Below are 21,888 nucleotides of genomic sequence, written 5' to 3' on the forward strand. Positions count from 1 at the left end.
ATCACACGCATGTTCATGCTTACCTTTTGAACTCTGCTTGTTTCTGGGAAGAGATCATGTTAAAAGCCCCAGGCACCATGTTCTTCTCCTCATATTCTTTTATTTTCTGCTTCAACTGTAGAATCTTTAAAAATGCAATAGAACATTGAAATAACAGTCAGAAATGAACCACTGACCATGGTGACTGTTTAAATGAGAAATTAGTATGGTTAGTATTAGTTTAGTTGGTATTTATTTTAAATTGAGCATGGTAGTGTTACCTCTTGCCGTTGCTTCTCACATATCACTGCATACTGGCCAATGTGACTGTCCAGGCTTACAACATTACTCTTCAGCTGATAGGCATAGGTAGAGAGAGAAAAAATTATTTAAAATGAATTCATTCATTTATAGTCCAAGAATCACATAAGCTATATTACAATTAACAATTATAAAAAAATTTAATACTAACCGAGGACTTAATCTCCTTGGCCCTGTTGGCATACTTAAGTGTGTTGTGGGTGTCATCATATGACTTGGATGAGGGGCTAACATTGGCAATCATAACTGTCCTGCAGTTGCCTCCCAAGGAGTCTTTAAGAAGCCGTGTCAGCTTGCTGTCCCTGTATGGTATATGAGTTTTCTTACTCTGAAACAAATGAGAAAAATTAAGATTAGCCCAAGAAATAATACCATTTTGGATGTTTGGGTTCACTTAAAGTTTACACAAACAAACAACCCAGAAAATGTTGAACCCCCCCCCACCACCACCACCCACACACTCTTAGGGTTCCATTGAGTTAACTTAGAAAACATCAAAAGTTTGAAAGAAACAAATAAAACCTGGAGTTGACTACTTCTGTTAAACATGACACAAATCAAAATTACAGATCAAAAAGTGTGTTATTGCTGTGGTACGCAGAAGAGCACAAATGTGAGGTGCGTCTTGATATGTATTCTCCATCTGGACAAGCTCCACAAGAGAAGCTTAGTCAGATTACACTGACTAACAGATTACTGTACATTTTAGAGTTAAAACAGGGAACAGCCATCCACGACACTGGTCTTTCTGCAGCTGGTCTGTGAACACAGCTCAGTCTGTAATAATGGCATTAGATAAACTACAGCCACTTAGGTGAGTCACAATCTCGTGGGCATTGGGATTGCAGAAAGTCACATTAAAGTTAGGTAACAAAGGAGTGTAAAATGATCTCTTTTGGGGTCCGCGGCTTTGCCTGCACTTCTCCTTGGAAAAACCCTAAGTCTACATCTGGATTCAAAGACCTTAGCTATAGTTCATGTCAGGTTCAGGGAGTTTCAAGATAGCTGTGCCAATTTGGAAAATCTCCCTTTTAATAAGAGCAGGCGTTCAAACATATTCTTTCAACAAAGTCAGTATCTAAAAAGTAAACAACCATATTACACCAAATGTTTGTTTTGACTCTGTTAGATTGGTCAATTATGGGGAATCAGTCACAGATTCAGTGATAAACGACCCCCTGCAACTTACAGCTGAAGCTTCAAAAGGAACCTAGCAAATGTCCACACTAATGTGGACAACATTTTCAAAATCCCTTTACGTATCAAAGGAGGTTCTGTGCACACTTGTAGTTTCAGTTCTTTTTCTGTAAGCTTGCCTTCCACTTTCAAATGGCAGAACAACAGGAAATTTGATTGGATCTCTTCTTGTTCAACATCTTTCAGTTGGCAAACAAAACCGTTTATTAGTGCCATGATCTGGTAAGTAGGGTTGAGATGCATTATCATTCCATCTTTTTTCCACCAATCTCTATCAACCATTAGGAAACATTTCTGGGAGCAAACTCAGATTTCTTATCTGCTTCACTCAGTGCTGCAGTAACATATCACTGATTCACAATTAAAGATTCTGCGTGTCTGTGAGGGTCCGCGTGATGCAAATGTCGTCATCTGCCCATGTCCGCTCCCCTATGAGGACCCCAATCTTTGTGCCTGAGCAGACTATATGCATAACAAGCGCACCGACTGCGCATGCTCAAGATAATGGTGCGGGTCAGTTTGTAGTTGAAGTAGTTGCTGCTGGACTTTGGAGGTTGTTTGATTTGTACATGCTTTCAATCAATGGCACCCAAACACAGTGGAGTGGAGAAACACAAAGTTCCCGAATCATCTGTCACCTTCTACTCTCCATGATTCACTTACATTGTTTTTATTATAGCACACAAATTAGACCACACAAAACAAAATTCAAGTTTCAGTGGACATGTCTTTTTGTTTCTGCTGTCAGTCAACTGATTTTAAAACATTAATTCCAGGGCTCGAGCATAAAGACCCTATAAGTTTTATTATTTAAAAGGTTCTGTGTGGAGTTAATTTTTTTAAAAACATATATTAATCGGTTTTTATTGCCAATGATTGCCATTAAGTGTGAACAGACTATAATGTAACTTAAAAAATGAGACTTTTCCCGACTTCCTTGGTTGCCTTTAACAGCCTGTGGATTTCTATGTAAAGGACTAGGGATGGTTTTTCCATCAAAAACTCAAAGGATATGATGTTTATGCGTGCTTGCGAACGCCTTGCCTCTCTTCAGCTCCCCTATAGCGCCAACAGTGTGCAACAATAGCTAACGTTAGTATAGAAATGGGGTCTGCTAACGTCAGCAACCGCCCAGCGGACCCACCCATGACAGCAGGTTGAAAAAACGATAGATGCTGCCGGAGCGGAGTGTTTCTAGTTACCTCAGTTAGCTGTGCAGCTAGTGGTCATATTAGCTGACTCTGCCCGGATTGGAAGCTCAGAGCACCGGGGGAATGTTGGTGTTGTTTACACGAGCAGGCAACAGAACAGGGCTGAGCAGCCTCCAAAAAAGCTCAGCTCTCTCTGTCCACACCATTAAGCAAGATTGGCACTATCAAAAGTGTCCACTTTGGACAACATTTTCAGAAAGTCCCCTTTTTTGTGGGTGGGAAACACTGGCCCTGTGTGGATGGAAGGCCAAAATGGAGAGAAAGTCGTTAAATGTATCTGCATCGCCTAAGGCAAACAACTTACAACAAAAACCTCTGTGCAGCATAGCATGAAGATGACATACTGAACAGCCCAAACAGAAGTAGCAGACATTCTTCTCACTCAAATGAATGGCATGTCAGCCCAGACACAAGTGGGGACATTCTTCCCTGTAAACAATGGCCACAACATAAATTCCTTGTCTGCAAACAGTAAACACTGGCGCACCAATAACCATTGGGATAGGGTGGAGAAAGAGTGGGGATTAGTGGTGGGCGTTGTAGGTTGAGCAGATCAAACTATGCGTCCACGACTGCAACACTCCTCTAGAATGGTGGGCAGGGTATAATACTAACTGGACAGTGTCCGTGAAAAAAAACAGTTTTAACCCAAGAATGAAGTAACCTGTTGAAGAAGGATCACATTTCAACAAGGCTTTGGTACATTTGCACAGCACTTCCTAAATGCATGTGGCCTGCTTGCGCCTTGTCCCTTGAGACTGGTGTGTAAAATGAGAAGACTGCTTGACAGGTTAATGTATGCAACTGGAATGAAATAATACCCAAATACTCAGTTGACTCTCCACTTCCCAGGCTCTCTGTTTCATATGGAGACTAGTGGTTAACTTCAAATACCTATAACCATAATAATCTTATGAACATGATGCAAAATTTCCATGTGCACTGATGATTTGCTGACCAGCATAAAACAATACTAATCCCAATACATTTCATTTGCTAGCAGTTTGTGATGTGTTTAAACTCTGTAAAACTCTTTAAACTGTATTTGTGCACTGTGTCTGCAATCCACTGCATCAGTGCAATCGCAAAGTAGCATTTAATTTGATATCAAGCTAACCACACTTTGTTCAGTTTCTACAGTATGAAAGTTGCTGCTGTGCGTAGCTGTCTTCACTAACCAGGAGGTGTCTTTTGGACATTCAAAAGTGTTACAACACCAAGCACACAACACTGTTTGAATGTTAACTTTTTGTCAGCAAATCACTAATTTCAACTTCCAGCTGAAACTAGAAAATGAGTCAAAAATGTTCAAGGTTTTCCAGGGTCCACCAAAAATTTAAGTTTTTTTAGGAACAAGTGGGCACCTTGTGTTTGCAACAAAGGCTGGTCCTGTAAAATGTCGACATATATCCCCTGATTGTTATATAACCAGAACATTCATTAGACCTAATGCCAAAATTACATGGATATGATATTACTCTAGTTAATTTCATCCTGGGCCCTGTTTTCCAATATTTTGCATGATGGGGCCCCTTAAATAAATGGATAACAATAACTATGCAGCTTATGTGAGCAGTGCACCAGAAATCTGGGCACCACCTTTTTGCTCTATTTTGAACACTACTGTGTTGTCAAGTTTATCTAAAAAGTAATCTGTATCAGTAGTGATTGTGATTTAGCTAATTAAAAAAAGAAAAAAGAAGTTCAGCTAAATTATTTTTTGCAACACTCTGTATGTTATCTACAATATATGTAGAGTAATATAAACTCACCTTTGGGTCAGCAAGAGCATTGATAACATTTCCTAGGGCAAGGAGTGAGCGATTGATGTTAGCACCTTCCCGCAAACGTGCCCCTTTGGCATTGGTGGCGCTGGCTCTCTCTGAGCCTGCCAGATCAATCAGGCTCATTTTGGCAATGCACACATTAGGGTTTAGGCTGGCAGTTTTGTCCTGCTGTTTCAAATATATCTAGAGAAAAGAATACAAAACCGTCAATTTAAGACCACCAAGAATAAACTGCGATGCATTGTTAGATGTTTGTAGTGAAACAAGATACTTCAAACACTTATCTTATGAACTGAAGATATTAAGTAACTGCCCACTTGAAATCGGGGAGTTTGTAGTTAAGCTTTTGTATTTACGTCTTCTATTGTTAATTATTGTCTTTTTATATTGTTTTCTTATTCTAAGTAATGACATCATGCTACAGCCTAATTGTCCTTTGGGATTTCAATAAGACTGGATTGAAATACCTGAAATACAGCATGGGACCGGGAAGAGGTGGCATTCATATCAGTGGGGTGCTGTGTCCTGTTGCGATTGCCAGAATCCAAAGCCTCAAGAATGTGCTCTGCAGATTTTGGCTACAACAACAAAAAACCCCAAAAAACAAAACATAGATGGAGTCCTGATTTGGAACCACCCCAGTGCACTTGCACAACACAGCAACAGAACAGTAAGAGGGCTCAACATTAAATATCTGAATACGTAACCGGTATGTGCACAAGTGTGTATGATACATGTTGCTACTAACCTGATGCAGTGTGAGGCCCTGAACAACCACTCCTTTAGAACTGTCCTCTCTGACTGCCAGAGGGCCTGCATTAGCCAACAAGTCTCTGATCTGTTCATTGTAAACCTGCAAACAAATAACAAATATAACTGCAAACAGCGGCAAATCCATCAAAACCATCCCAAGAGATCAGTCAAGACAAAAATGTACGATTGGGTTACTCATACAGAAAATACAGGATATAGAAAAAGGAGAGAGGAAAAATATCCCCTTCAAACTTGGCCATTAATGCAGTGTGTAACTGCTACAATGCCTGTGGACAAAAGTGGTGTGGTTTAATTACTAATGAATATTACAATTGAAACCCTTTGGTCAAAGTCTGAGAATCAGTTTGACTAAAAAATTAACAGGTTCTGCACTAATACAGAGAACAAAAACAATAAAGATTCTAAAATTCACCTCAAGATATGAGAATGCAACAGCAAACTCTTTCTCCTCCTTGGCATCATCCATGCGTTTAAACAGCTCTTTCATGGTGCGGTACATGACCCCAGGTTCATTTTGTGAGCCTAACATAGTATGTGTTTTGCCTGCTCCAGTAGCACCGTACGCAAACACTGCAATTGAATGACAATTACTTTAAGTAAGACATGTATATATAATAACAATGCTTAGCACAACAACAATAGCAACAACTACAACATTGAACTTACTTTGGATAGAGCATAACCACAAATTGTAATGTGAAAAATGTAGATTGTGAGCAATGGAAGCATCAAATATATTATTTTTTCAAAATGAGGATGAGAAAAGCTGTGCTTATTGTGAAAAGCCTGGCTTAAGTGTGCCTAACTGATAAAAATTAAGATGTTCTAATCAGCACTGAATTGAAAGTGGGCCTAGAGTCTGTAATACTATTTCAACACCATCTAAATGACAAGCCTTAAACTCACACCATTGAACCAAATACAATTCTAAAGTTTTTGGTTACAGAGTACAATTCAATCAACTTAAGCTAGGTGGTAAACATTTGTATTCGGCATCCAGTGTACACTCAGTTGCCAGTTTATTAGGCACACCTAGCTAAAACTAATACAGTCTAATACAACAGTAGGGCAATAAATCCTATCTCTCTCCTTCATGAAGAGTATAATGTTCAGTTTTTGTTGAAACTGTTTTAGTGAGGAGTTGATTCAACTGTATGATCATTTTGGAGGCTGCAGTATGTGGTGCTGTTGAATTGTATTGCGGTATACTGACAGGTGTTTCTAAAATTTTATCCATTCCATTTTATATGAGGGTAGAGTAAACAAGAGGAATGGCTCTCTGTGTAATGCAATACAGTTCAATAGCACCACAAACTACATCCTCCAAAATGACCATACAGTTGAACATTTAAGCAGAATTAAGATTTCCAGCTGATCCAAGTATCTTTCAATTAGGGATGCACCGATATCGGCCGAACATCTGTATCAGCCGATATTCGTATCAGCAGTGGCTGTGTACTGTTGGAGGTCAGCCTTTCAAAAGGAGTAACGAGCAATAAATGCATAATGCAAAGTGTTGCATAGTCTCTCTCTTCTGTAGTATCCGCAGAGCGTTTCCCTAAACTGGCAGTATAACTGGACCAACACATTAACTGTTCTTATGGATCAGGGGGAATGCAAAATTACTGCAAGGGACCACAAAACTTAATGCGAGGAAATGTAGAAGGTATTGCGAGGGAACATAAAAGTAGTTCAGAAAAAAATCATCAGTTGTTAAACATATTTAAATGTGTTTACTAATTTTAATTTAGGTTTACTTTACACAAAGGGTATATATTGCAGCTGAATTGTGATTGGGACACCCCAATTGTTCAGCATATGATGTTATGTGATTTTTGTGCTATGGAGGTTCAGTTCTTTCTTTTTGCCATTTGAGGATGCCAACATGTTTGGCAGCCTGGTGCAGCTTTAACACACAGCTTGTATTTATTAATTTGTTACCTGTGCAGTTAAATCCATTCATCACACCGTCCAACACTCCTTTAGTGGTGTTCTCAAAGATGTCAACTTGAGTAGAGTTCTCGCCGAAGACATGGTCAAAAACAAACTTAAGGTCTTTGTTAGCTCTCTTGTTGATGTTTCTGTTTCGTACTCTTTGTGACCCAAAACATGATATGTCCTCTTCCTTGGGGTCAAATATGAGCATGTGGTTATCAACAACCTGGACCACATTTCGACAGTTTTCACGCTTCTCGCTGTCGCTGGTTGGCCTCACCCGAACAACCACCTTGACATGGCTGCACACATCACTTGTCATTGTGGTCCCTCTGCAGTGACTGAAGTGTTGCTGCAAAACAAAAACAAAGGCTTAACAAAAAATGTACGTTGCGAACACCAGTAATTAATTGTAATTTTTAATAATATGATCATTAAATCACACAAATTGAGAAAGAAACAGGGAAAGATGGACAGAAGAGAGCAGGTGATGGAACTTTGCTTGCTTTAAGAATGGAGGGTGTCGTATGCTGTACAGATTGTAAAGCCCTTTGTGATAAATTTGTGATTTTGGGCTATATAAATAAAACTGACTTGACTGACTGCCATTAACAAGTTTCTTCAGCCTCCCTGAAATGTTTGCCTTAGCTTATCCTCGATGGCATTGCAGATCATTGATATGTTTGCTAATAAGAGTTAAGACAAAATCTTACTGATAAACCACAAAACCAGGCAGGCAAAATTTGTTTTTGGTACAGGTTGTGTAGAGCATGTTTTTGACATTTAATGTCAATACAGGCCAACATTACTATAAGCCATGGATGTCTTGTATGGGAGCTGGGGGATGCATTTTAATACAACAGACCTGCAAAAAAACCTACTCTAATAAAAAGGTTATAATGTTTGTTGAAAATGTTTTTGAGATATCTGGATTCAAATTGATGGTCATTCTGGAGGCTGTAGTTTGCAGTGCTGTTGAATTGTATTGCTTTTTAGTGTGACACACAATTTTTCTAATATCTAATACTTTGTCCATCCTCACTGATATAAATAGGGTTGCATATGCAAAAAAAATATTTGAAAGAAACTCCTCTGTTGTGTAAAAATGCATTGGTTTTAGCCAGGTGTACCTACTAAACTGGCAACTAAGTGTATACATATGCACAATCATTGATGTTACTTGGGAATGGATGTACAATGTTAAAATGTGTTCTAACGTTAACGTATATCTATATGCACACTGTCGTCCCTACCATTGCACATTAAATTAATTGTTGTGCCTCTGTAAATAATATTATAAAGAGTACGGTGAAGACCTGCTCTATAGGACAAGTGTGATGAGATAACTTATGTTATGAATTGGCGATATATAAATACATTTTATTATATTATTCCTACCATGTTATAGTGGCTGGGTGGCAGTTTCTCTCTAGGTAGAGGTAAATCAACTGGTACGTTGCGACAATGAGGCTTAATAACGACATAATACATTCAAACCTTGCCTACCAGTTAATGACTAACGTTAGTAACCACTCTCAAGTCACAAAAAGTATCGATATAAAATACGAGATAGTGTTTTTACTGTTAGTTAACGTTAAGTGCTATTTAACATGTTAGAGTAAATATCTGAATTTAAACACACATTGCAATATGACGTTTTTAAAAGGCGAAACGACTGAATATGAAACAGACCCTGTCAAGCTAACGCCTGCTAAGTTAGCTAGCTCTCGCACAACTTCCAACGGTAAATTAGCGTTTTTCTCTTTATGTCGAATGCACTGTGTACGATTATGCCTTACCTTTTATCAGTAACGGTTATCTTTAATTTCATAACCACGGTAACGTTTTCTGACGAGACACAAGTAACGTTATTTGGTGTTAGACAAATAAACTCGCTAGCGAAGCTTAGATGACCATAGCTAGCACGACAAGCGCCAAGATTTTCAAAAACAAGCCCTCTTCCTTTGTCGCAGCAGATTGGATGTGAGTCGCTGGTCATTGGGCGGATCAGAGTGACGCGGCGGACATGCTGCTGAAGCTGAAGGCGGAGCTACTCTCTGGTCTACGGTAAGCTATAGTACATTTTCTGAGATGTAGACAAGGTTCTTCGGCACAGTTCACCTTGGTTAAATACTTTTAAATGTAACTGAATGTACTCTTGCGTTCCTATTCGTGCAATCGTTGACAATTTGTGTAGCTAACTGCGCGCGGTCATCCAACATGGTGGCATAGCAACAATTTCATTTGCATCTCAATCGCTAGGTGTAAAATGCCCAGCCACTACTGAATTAATGCCGTTACAGCTACTAACGTTACACGTGATGAAGAGCAACGGTGTACCAAACGTTGAATAACACCTCATATGGATCAGCCATCTCCAAGATATAGCTATGATAAACACATCTTTAGCACTTTTGTTAACGCTAGTGTGTGCATATGTAGATTAATCCACAGCCACTCCTGCACATTTTATCCACGTTAGCTCTGGTGTTTTTAGCAAGGTAGTTAGCAAACCTGCTTCACACCAAAACTGTTCTCCTCAATAGCAACATGACGTTAGGCCTACACTTGGTTACACGCGTTGGGTTAAATGAAATCACTTTGTAAACAACTACCAACAACCCAGTACTGTAAAGTTATGCTACTGTGACCTGTTACCCACTCCTAGCTTAATGGGTAGCAGCTAAGTAGCCATGGCAATAATAAGAGACAGGGGCGTAGCTAGAATCGTGGGCCCTTTTAAAAAATACCTCTTTAAATGAAACAATAATGTCCCTATTATCCTTTCCCTATGCTATGTGTATGCCATGAGATAAAGTCACTTTTAAGTTGTGACGATCTACTCTTTCGACAGTTGAAGGTGGTGACACGTACAAAATAATCACAAAATGATTCATAAGTGAAAATAAGTGTACAGTATGCTCTAAACATTCCATCATTCATTTGCTTCTGCTCTTCCTGTAAAGGATAGCTTACATTACCTGAAAGATGTAATATTTTGATTTACATCTAGATGCACACAATGATAATGTAATAATAGAATGTATAAAAAAAATTGAATTTGATTCCTGTAAGGCACATCTGGTATGGCCCATAATCTGACAGCAATAATACAACATCACTCAATATTTTTATTGCCACCTCTTCAAATACTGTGTAATTCTTTGCTGCCATTGAACACTTGCTTTGCATTCACCAATGCCATGTGCCTTGTGGAATTCCTTCAGCTCCTGCATGTATTTCTGTTTTATTAGAATGATACATCACTAACTGAGCTCTAATTTTCAATACATCTTGTTGCCAGGAAACACCTGAATACCTTGTGGCTCACTTTCGTGCCAGATGCAGGCAGTATTGTTCATGTGGAATGCCAAAATGTTGAAATTAAAAGCCAAAGATGTACTTAGTCTTATTGAGGGTTGTGGTGGTGATGCAGTATATGAACCACAGATGTATGCTGTTGGAAGGGTTCAATGTTCAGAGTGATTTCAACTGGCTTAAATTGTTAAAACTGTGATGCCCTCTTGTTTTGGTTGGACATCCCAGGTTGGAGACCAGCTGGTAAAGTCAGTTAAAAATTCCCATCCCATCTGGAAAATTCAAAGCTACTTTGTAAGCCTGCACCATAAGATTTCTGTCAATTTGCACTTATGATGTAGGCATCGTATTTTTGTTCCAAATTATTATTATTTTTATTTGCACTGTACGTTGTTGTTACATAGCATTACTGTATGTAACCACTTGGTATATATATACTTTGATAACTATTCCACATAATAGCATAGCAACTACAAAAATGTACTGTCAGTTATCTTGAAGTCCATAACATCACCATCTTACTTTTATCTTTCAACAAACTCACCCATATTCAGCAGTATTACAAAGCCCTGCTCCTCTTAATTGGCTTAAACACTTTATGTTTCTGCTTATGTCACCACATAGATTTGCTCTTATTTTCTCCATAGGTCATTACAAGGATCATGATTTTCCACATGTCTGTGCGCTCCAACCCAGTGTTACGGAAAACAAATATGGCTGTGTGGAGAGCATGGAGGTCATGGAAGTTAAGCCTGCACTCTTCTACAGTTTGTGCATCTTCTGGTCCTGGTCCCCTGGACAGATCCGAAGAACTGTCTTCTGTTTCAACTGAAAAGCCTCCTCACATGCCTGTAATGCTGAAAGAGGTGCTTCATTACTTAGACATCCAACTAGGTCAGGTACGTTTGCATCTTTGTTATTTGTGCAAGCTTTTTGATATCCTTAAGGAAGTAAATGTCTGTCAAAGATTCATTCAGACCAAATGAGTGCCGTGTGAAAGTATTCAAACAAAAGCAATGGTGTAATTTTACTTCTTTCTTATTACCATTATTGCCAATAGAAACTATTCACCCACTGATGTTTTTCCACATTAAATAGCTCCTAGAATGTGTTCAGACTGTAGGCAAATCTGATGTTTGACTAAATTGAATCTCTAGGACTGACTGTCCTCACTGATATTAGCAAGTGATTAGGTTGTATTTGTATTTTCAGGCAGCGTTATCCGGTCTGCCTTGGTTGCTGTGGTAATGGCATAGGCATAGATAGGCATGCAAACTCATACTGAGAGGTGTTTCTTATGTTCTGTCCCTCTAATGTGTATTATAACATTTGAAACACCTATCAATGTCATACATTTCGTTCAACACCACCACTAACTACAGTTTCAAAAACTACTGACAGCATCAATAACAATTTATATTCTAAGCTTCACAAAGATAAGATATATTGCAGAACTGTTGTATTAGTTTTGTAACAAATACATGGATTTGTTTTAAATTGAATGCATTTTTTTAATTAACACCAGTGTTAAGAAATAATTTTCCAAATGTGTGCATCATAATACCTCAATAGTATCTTATTGCACTCTAAAGATAACTATTAGAAATTACCTCTTTGCTGATAATTATTCTCTTTACTGAGATGTTTGTTGCTTAGGTAAATATTCTGTTCACACGCGATATAACAACTTGTTGTTATAAAAGCACACATGAATTGGACAGGGTGCCAGTAGCTTGGCTTTCACTTAATGTATGTACTACCAGGACAGATGGGAATGAGTCAAAAGCCTTCTGGTGTGGCAGGCAGCATAGGAGGGGAAGTGATGCCCCCCCCATATAATGCATGGTCAAGGCAGGTGGGGGCCATGGGTCAACAACTTAGTCAGGAATTGCGCCACTGTAAGGCTGTTGGCAGGACACAGGGTGCTGCGTCGCTCCTGCCTGAACTTTAGCACCTCTAAACTCCTCCGCTGCCCGCCCATTTGCCAACTGTCCCAAGACAGCTTGCCAATCAGATGCTATTAAAAACTGTTTGATAGATTTTGTTTTTTGTACAGTACATGCTGTAGACCTCACTTAGTGTGACGTTCTGTGAAAATGTTGTATGGTAACATTCAGAAGTCACGTTTTAAATGTTGCTTCTCTGCAGATGTCTGTTAATTTATTTATTTATGTGATGACACATATGTGATGTTGCAGTTTCACTGATTCTATAACCACAGCAACATTACAACCCTTATTAGGGTGCTGACACATATTACACCTTCAAATAGCTAAATTATAACTCTGTAGAAACAGCCACATGCTCTGTCAGCCTCGGTCAGGCAATCAGAAATCTAAATTCTGTCAATAACAGATCAGTTGCTGTGAGGAGGAAAACCTACACTTAATATCAGGCAAATGTTGACTGAAATCACTGAGGGCAGTGAGATTAATAATTTGAATGGCTGTTGTAAAATAATCACCAAAATGTAATTGCTCTTGTCAGCTGAAGCAGAGTATGTATGAATGGAGTACTTAAGCGATGATGGGTGTCAGAGCAAATACTGCAGTTAAACCAAAGTGTGTAAATGGAGCCTTCAGTGCCCTGCTCCCTCCCACACAGGACGTCTGGCTGTAAATGTGTATGCAGGTAGCTAATTTGCACTGGTAGCCTACACTATATTTTCACAGTTTTACAAATTGCCATCATCTTTGTTGGATCTGGATTGATAGTTTATCATATTTCTTTACTAAATGCATTCTTTCACTTAACAATGAAGTACACAGCTCACCACTAATTGACTTAAAGGTCCAATGCAATGGCTTTGAGATAGTTTTCTTCCTTTTGATGTGCTTCTGTATGAAGCAGCATATAGGACTTAAAACGTAAGGTGGGGAATGATTTTTTTCACCACGCTAGCTGCGTGGCTCTATGGATGATAATGTCGGTCAGTTGGTCCACCACTTTGAGCTAGACTAAAATATCTCAGCAACTATTTGATAGATTGCCATAAAAGTTTGTATAGACATTCATGTTGCCCTCAGGATGAATCCTAATGACTATGGTGATCCCCTGACTTTTCATCTAGCGCCATCAGCAGTTCAAAGTTCAAAGCTTATCCTTTGAAATATCTCAACATCTACCAGGTTGATTGGCACAAACGTTTGTACAAACATGTATGGTTCCCCAACGATGCATCATATGGCTTTGGTGATCATCTGACTTTTCTTCTAGCACCTCCATGAGGTGATATTTGGGGTTTTGAGTGAAATGTCTCGACATTTATTGGATGGTTTGCTATTAAATTTGGCACAGACACTCATGTGTCCCTCAAGATGAATTTTAATAATTTTGGTGATCCCTTAACTTTCCCTCTGGCGCCAACATCAGGTCAGTTTTTAATGTGTCCAATACTCAAGTAATACCTGCAAAACTAATGACATTCCCATCAGCCTTAGCTGTACTTGGTGTTTAGTGCTGATTAACAATATTAGCAAGGAGGATGAACATGTTTTTACCCCAGGCATGGTGCACTGCATGTGAGTCTTTGACAGTGAAGAAAAGTGCTGCTGATATTGGTGATCATTTTTGCAAACTGACACCAAAATTACCAGCTCTGACTCATTACTGCTACTAGTTTTAGATTGTGATTGTAAAGACTTTGCTGCTATTTCGTAGCCTGGTTCCAGACCCCTTAATCACAGACTTCATCTCTGAATTGTTAAGCATTTCATAAAGCAATTCAGTTTGATTATCAGGCTAGCTATTTAGCATATCGAACAGTCATTTAATTGTAGCGTGAATACAATATAAAATGAAATTATGGTCATCTTGATTGTAGTTTTTTGGGTTTTTTTTTTTTTGCCCCATGGGTTGAGGGGTTGGTCTATCCTTCTCTCTGTGCATCTGTCTTTCCAAAACTGTTGTCTAAAGCAACATATCCAAAATCCAAAATTTAAATCTTAGTGATGCAGAAACTGTTGCACATGCTTTTATCTCCTCACGCCTCGATTATTGTAACAGCCCGTTCACTTCTCTTAGTCAAAAAACTTTGACACGACTGCAGACTGTACAGAACTCTGCTGCTAGACTGTTAACCAGGACCAAGAAGTACGACCACATCACACCTGTTTTAGCCTCTTTACATCGGCTCCCTGTTTGTGTTAGGATTGATTTTAAGATCTTGTTGATTACTTTTAATGGCTCTTTATGGCCTGGCTCCAGATATTTTAGACCTTGCAATCCCTTATGAACCTTCACGTAGTTTGAGGTCTTCGGGCAAGGGTCTTCTGTCTGTTCCTGAGTCCAGGATGAAAACTAAGGGGGACAGAGCTTTTGAGGGCCCCGAGGCTCTGGAACAACTTGTCCGAAGAAATTAGGCTGTCTGAGTCAGTGTCTTTGTTTAAGTCTGTTCATGAAACACATTTTTATCGGAAAGCATATCCTTATTTTACGTGAACTGGCTGTTTATTTTATTGCTTTTGTGTATTTTATTTTTTTATATTTCAACATTCACTGTGGTATTTTACTTCTCTTTGATAAGTGCTCTATAAATAAAGTTTATTATTATTATTATTATTATTATTATTATTATTATTATTATAATCCATACAACTACTGGCCAGATATCCATGAAATTTGGTATCTATTTTCATGGTCCCCAGAGGATTTATTTATATGTACCACAGATCAACTATATATAGAACTATGGTGTTCTTTCTCTTATGTTTGTTTATGGAGCCTACATTTTGAATTAAGATAACATTCTAGTGGTGTCAAGATAAAGTTTTGGTGTTGATGTTATAATGCTTTCATGAAACTTATTCTTCAACTCTGTAATACTCATGTTTAAGTAAAAGAATTGTGCTGAAAAGGATGGAGCATGAGGAGTCCTCCACTGGCGCAGGCTGCTTGCGTAGGGAACCTCCTCTCAAATAGATTAATGAGCCATCAGCTGAGAGTCCAGGGGAAAAACCCTGTGCTGCTGTAGAAGGAGAAAAGAGCTGCCTACTCTTACATTTCAGTCTCAAAACACTCGCCCCCTTGTGGAATTAATGAGGCCATAAGTATTAAACCTACTTTTGTGGATCAATATCAGAGTCTTTCAACTATCAACTAATTTTTGAGCATGCAAATAATATTGGTTGGACAGTTACATATTATAGCTTGTATGTTATCTCTGTCAATGCGTTAAGGTATATCCTTGTCATTTGCTGATGTGACAGGATATTTATTATTCCTAACATTTATAGGTTTGAAGATATGTTAGTATTGATTTTGAATGAATGATGTAGTTTTATAATTTATAAGTCAAGTTAAACAATTCTTTTTTTGTTGGAAATACATATAATTATGTTTCTGAAATGCGAGCACCACTCAAGGCATCAGGCCAGTCATCTAGAAATGTCCAGACACATTTCATTCTGTTCACAGTCACTATCTCTTTCTGTTTCACTCTTGTTTTAGTTAGTTTAGTGTTAACATACATTAGGATGACATGATTAGTCTATATATTATTTGATTAGGGTCAACTAACATGACTTCTTAAATGCTGAAACACTTACCTCTTTACTAAGTAAATCCAAAGGCAACAAAAGTAAACGGTAAAAAACTTATAAAAGTGTAAACTGTTACTCGCACCACCAAAGCACTGGAATTTTTAAGTCTGGGGTCACCGTGAAAGAAATAGAAGCATTAATGCCAGCTTATGTAGAAAGCAGGTGGTTGCCGATTTGGACCTTGCACACCATAAATAGCATGAACTAGTCTAGACTCATGATGACAATGGAAATCCAGCACAAAAATACAGCAAAACAGGCAAACCTCAAATCACAGGTGTTGTATTTTGTTAAGGCCCTGAACCACAACAGACTTAGTTGAGTGCTGCATTTTTCACTTCCCCTGTTATTTGGGTTATTTGGCTGGCTGTAATTCGGACACATGAAGAGACACTCTGTTCTATGGATAGATGAGCACTAAACACTCTGCCAGCTGCTACTTCTCAATGTTTTTTTTTTTTTTTTGGATTTTTAGATGCAAGAAAGAACACGGACTAGAAAAACTAGTATACAGTTGTGTAAAACGAAAAGGTAGTTAAGTAGTTACCGTTTTATCTGTAATTTCCACATTTTTACATTAAATGTGGTTTTGTGGAATTTATAGTTTATGGAGGTTGTCAGGGACGAAAAATGCATCAGATGCAAGTTAATCCAGCGTATTGTCAAGTGTGTCCCTTATGTCAGCACAGGATCATTTTTTACCAGGTACTGAGTGTACCAGCTTAAGGGGCATAGATATGGGTAATATGATATTGTGTCTTTTAAATAAGTTTTTAAAGTCTTACAGCTGAATTTTGGGCCAGCTGAGGTGAGAAATGACTCTCTAAGTCTACAGTACAGGGATTACCGATATATAGCGATATATAATCTCTTTCTGATCTTTGTCAGTGCATGGGCTGCATCATAAATGCAGTCATAATTTTTTATGACTTGTATACTTCCTAACTTATTTTTCCCCCAGCATCAGCCAGGTGAAGCACTGTTGTGAATACAAGCAAAGGGGTAATATGATCTTGTCTCTTCAAATTAGTTAAAAGCCTTGCAGTTGGTGTTTGGGCCATGCAGCTGAAGTCAAGAAATGGCTTTAGGAGTAAATATGAAGTACAAGGAGTTACAGTAGTTGAACTGTCAATATATAGTCTTTGCATCTTTTCTTTTTATAAAGAGCACTGTTAAGACAGGCACTTTATACAAGAAGTTTTATTTATTTTTATAAACGCATTTGACAGTTTCTCAGTCAGTGTCTCCTAAGACAGACAATCCGTGATTTTATTTTTTGATGTTGTATATTAACATATGCATTTTATGAATATATCTATGTAATCCTTTATTTTTATTTTCAATTTCAACTGTAATCCACTGTGTATTTGTAGGTACTAAAATGGGATTTTTAATTGTAGAAAGTTACTATTTTATTCATATAAATCTAACAACACTTATTGAAATGTTTTTTTAGTCATTCTTTAAAAATGTGTAACAGTCCAGACAAACTCATCTGTCATATATAATGCACAGAATAAACACTGTCTGTATTTCCTGGAACAAGCAACTTATTATTTTCTCTGTTCTAAATTTGCCACCACAACCTCTTCTGGGTCTTGAATGTTTGTCTTTTTCCTTTTTTTTTTCTTCTTTACACTCCTTTTTTGGGAGCACTGAGGAGTGAAAGAGGAGGCTGGTAAATAATTGATCCTTGTAATTAAACACTCCAGCCAGGGATGCTGGGGCTGATTGACGGCCAGATATTAGGCCCTTGTCTCGTAAGGTTGCAAGTTTAGTCTGAGGTTATCAGTGGCCAGAAGAGTCTTTCTTCCTCCCTGCCTCATTACTTTCATGAGTAGAACATTTCATAGTGGAGTGGTGGGTGGGGGGTGTGGTGTGAAGACAGTCTGGGACTTCATTAGCCAAATGGGGTGCCTCAGTCTACAGAGCGCCAAATCGTTCGGCCTTGCTGAGCAGACAACCTGTTTATGGCTGCTTCACCACGCTGTCCTGTAGAGTTGTTTTAGCCCTTCTATCTTACACATTTTTCAGCTTCAGGTTTACTTGAACAACAACTTAAACAAATAGAGCAAGCCTTTCTGTGCCTACCTGAACAGATACTGTCTATCATAGCTTAGCTCAATTAAACCTCCCTCCCACCCTCCAGACTGTATTTGTTCATCTTTCCAGTTTTGCTACATTGCTTACAAATGTTGTAACTCTCACAGCTACAGTACATTATATTGTCCTGTAAATCTTAAATGTTCTCCTAAAAGTAAATACTTTCCCAAATGTTACACTTTATTAATGTTTGATTGAATTTGCCATACCAGCATTAACTCTGTGTGTGTGTCAGAGAGAAAGAGAGAGAGAGAAATCTCTTTACAATGGGTGCATGCACATAAAATCAAATAACAGGGGTAAACGGGAGAAGAGTGTGCTGCTCCAACATCAATTAGTTATATTTGCATATAGCTTTAATAACAATCATTGAAATTGTATAACTCTATACTCACATGCATCCAATATTGCTAAACTTAGTCAAAAATAAACTGGAACCCCTCCTCGATGCTGAATTGATACTATTACAGCAGGTTTTATTGCAATATTTACATTTGTTCCTGGTGTGTGAGTGTGGGTATGCTAATCAGATACATGCCCTGTGGACAGCTGGATTTAGATGACTCATTCCTGCAACACATCTTAAATTGGTGTTTGTGTGAGGTCCAACTGCATTATCTCAGTGGTCTTTCTTTTAAATATGTTCAGGATAATTTGTTAACAAAACATTTATCATTTAGTCTAGTTACTATTAGTTACATATAGATTTTCTGATTGCAATTTTAATTCTTATTTTTCTGATTGATTCTGGTTTTTATCAAATGGTTCCGCTTCTTGTCATACTATTTCACTATGAAAATGTGTTGATGGCAAAAAATACCTTAATTGTCAGCTGATTTAGACTAGCAGAAAGGGTGATTTGTCATACATGTTTAGATAATTTGTTTTTGGTTTTTGTAAAACCGCATAAAAGAATGGAAAATGATATTGCCATGCACATGGTGAATATTTTACACTTGTTTTTAATTTGAGTTTGATGCCCTGGCATTAACTGATTCTGGGGCATTCTTAGTACAACTCATTGATGGTGCATTTTTATACCTTGCTGCAGTGAATGGTTTGTCATGTTAGACATGCTTCCTCTCTTGCATGAAATTGTAGTTTAACAGCGATGTCATTTTGCTGCATCACTACTGTCTACTGTAAAGCCTAGCCACACTAGCACTACTACCAGACTGCCATATTGTAAACTCTGGAGATGTGTGGTGATGTAGATGAAAGTGTCCTGATCTGCAAACACCAGCCAGCACACCCTTGCTTTTTGTGTAATGTCATCAAAGGTGCGGCCCTTTTCACAAAAGCAATTTGTGAGCACTGCTTACACACAGATTGCAAATGGTGGCAGCGTCACGTTTCAGAAATTGTTTTTGCTCTCAAATTGCTGATACATTTGCGAGTCTTACAGGGCCCTCACTTGCTCATGAGCTGAAAGTATGGCATTTGTTTTCATGATTGAAACAGGTCAAAATTAGCGAGAGGAAATGAGCCCATGTTGTAAATCGCAGCTTGCATGTTGCACATGTGGTGAAATGGGCCCCTGGCTCAACATTTGGCACAATGTAATGCAATTCATCCGGCAAGGTGATGCGTTGGCCAATCGAATATATGCAAGTTCCATGCAAACAGGGGAATTCTACTCTTTACCTGATCGTCGAGACGGAGGAGAAAATGTTTTTTGTTGACTTTCCAGTTGTAAAATCTCTCCAAATAGTATTATAAACCTGGCTCTTGTGGCAAATTTAAACTGAAGGTAATTTAAAACAGGTGTGATGTATACTCTCTTACTGATCTTCCTCAGCATGTGTTCCTGCATCTAAATGATCTTTATTAAACTTCTGTTGCACCTTTTCTGATAAAAGTCAGTTGCAGTGACCTTATCTGTGTAGCCAACATTATCTATATTCCCATCAGCATCCAGGTGCTGTTGTTCTCAGCTGGAGTGCTCCCACTTCTTGCCTACTCTGTTTCCTGACTAATTTGGCAGGAAAGAGCATGTTCGCTCGGCACTACATGACACTACTGACCTAAACCAGTAACAGAAGTTTCCTCGCTTCCGTCTCACTGTTCCTACACCATGTCCACCTCCAGAGTGTCCCTGCTCTGGCTCGTTGATTTTATATAAATTATATTGCAGACACCTTGCTTAAAATTGATCTCTTAAATACCTGCTTGGTTCTTCCTGAGCACAACGATGGGCACAGTCTTCTTCCATCTCAAGCATTTGAGGGAAAGCCTTTCTGAGGACCGTTGCATCAATTCTCGCATTAAGTCCCATGAGGTTAGCCTCATCCTTTTGTCAGTGCACCATTCTTAAACTTAATGCTTCAGAGCCCAGATGTGCTTTGGCTCACAAGACCATCACCTCCTGCTGATGAGTACCTGAAGCAAATATATGCACACTGGCAGTGGTGCTAGATGTAGTAAATTTCAGCCTCACTGTATCAGCAGCATCCTGCTGAGAGGCAGCCCTCACACACAAGCTTACATACCCTCCAGGCAGCCTAAGGCTCCTGAGACTGACCACTACCCCCCAAAAGCTAAAAAGACTGATGTCAGAGATTGAAAGCCTGGGGCTGGCTGATGGTCATATTGAGTGTCAGCTCAAAGTCTGACCTTTGGTCATTTCCACCTTTACAAACTACAGTACTGTGTCAGCCCCTTAAGCTTAGGGATGGACATTATGACCATATAGACTGTGAGACAATTGAAATTTGTTAAACGTTGATACCGCGATAGCCTAGTTGCAGATCTCCGAATTTCTGCCCACATCTCTGATTTGTACGAGCTTTCCACGAGACAACTGTTAACTGCTCCCAGCAACCACAGCTTCCCTGTTGACTGAAAGTGAAGTTGATGGCATGGATATGTCACTCACAACTTATTGGTTAGGGAAAAGTAATCCTCCCTCCCAAACAGAAAACTGCTGACATGAACACGATGTCAGAGGGGATAATGAAGTGAAACTAAATGGCAATTCTGCCTGATTAATAGACTTATACTATGAGTATGGCCACCCATTGACACTGAGGCAATCAATAAGGAAAATACAAAACAATATAATGCATACTGTTATGCCTACAGTATGTCTAGTCTCTTTTGTAGCTTTAACTACACTGAAATATGATGCACTCTATGGTCTTTACAGTACTTTCACCTCTTTTAACAGGTACTATAAGTACAAAACATTGGTGAACTGATGATAAGACCAGTCATGGAAAGGCCCATGGCAACTTTATTAGTAGATAGCGCTGCACTACGAAGCTTCCCTCCGAGCGCACCCCCTCCCCCAAAGCACCTCCACTGCCCCCTCCCAATTCCCTAGTTCCTTTCATTTCATATTGTATTGTCAACCCAGTCGTCAAACTACTGGAAGCATCTTCTTAAATGCCTCTAGATGTCTTTTCCCTATTACCATGCCTTCCACCACGAAGCCTTCATTTAGCTCGACTCTTCTTTGCACTCCTTAATGGACTTGGCCCTGTTCTTCTTTTGTTTTCCTTTAGTACCATGAAATTCACCTTCAGGAGAGAAAGCCATCTCTCCAGATGCTTCTTTAAATTTTATGAATATAGTTAGATGATTCCTCCCCCTCTTTTCACTTTATCTTCTGTTTTTTCTTGGGCTTTATATGGTTTGCATTGTTTCCTTGGCACACTGTATTGGCAGTGTCACAAGAAGAAGAGCAATGAAGCGTGTAATCATTTTGAATAGATTCACTGCATC

The 21,888-nt window shown here is 38.7% G+C and overlaps 2 protein-coding genes across 2 annotated transcripts in view; one reads left to right on the forward strand and one right to left on the reverse strand.

The window, feature by feature from the left end:
- The window catches only part of kif18a (kinesin family member 18A), a 33,441-nt gene extending 24,299 nt beyond the window's left edge, over positions 1-9,142 (reverse strand). The window contains exons 1-9 of the mRNA XM_044206473.1: positions 9,004-9,142; positions 7,211-7,556; positions 5,682-5,839; positions 5,244-5,348; positions 4,963-5,073; positions 4,481-4,678; positions 452-628; positions 261-335; positions 24-124 (exon numbers count right to left, since the gene is read on the reverse strand). Of these exons, the coding sequence (XP_044062408.1) occupies positions 24-124; positions 261-335; positions 452-628; positions 4,481-4,678; positions 4,963-5,073; positions 5,244-5,348; positions 5,682-5,839; positions 7,211-7,526 (1,241 nt within the window). The 5' untranslated portion in view covers positions 7,527-7,556; positions 9,004-9,142. The remainder of the gene's footprint in view (positions 1-23; positions 125-260; positions 336-451; positions 629-4,480; positions 4,679-4,962; positions 5,074-5,243; positions 5,349-5,681; positions 5,840-7,210; positions 7,557-9,003) is intronic.
- Positions 9,139-21,888, forward strand: part of mettl15 (methyltransferase like 15) — a 56,065-nt gene continuing 43,315 nt past the window's right edge. Inside the window, exons 1-2 of the mRNA XM_044206488.1 lie at positions 9,139-9,271; positions 11,170-11,421. Coding sequence (XP_044062423.1) covers positions 11,185-11,421 — 237 coding nt within the window. The 5' untranslated portion in view covers positions 9,139-9,271; positions 11,170-11,184. The remainder of the gene's footprint in view (positions 9,272-11,169; positions 11,422-21,888) is intronic.

The sequence above is a fragment of the Siniperca chuatsi genome, linkage group LG1 (assembly GCF_020085105.1).
Source record: "Siniperca chuatsi isolate FFG_IHB_CAS linkage group LG1, ASM2008510v1, whole genome shotgun sequence".
Classification (NCBI taxonomy): domain Eukaryota; kingdom Metazoa; phylum Chordata; class Actinopteri; order Centrarchiformes; family Sinipercidae; genus Siniperca; species Siniperca chuatsi.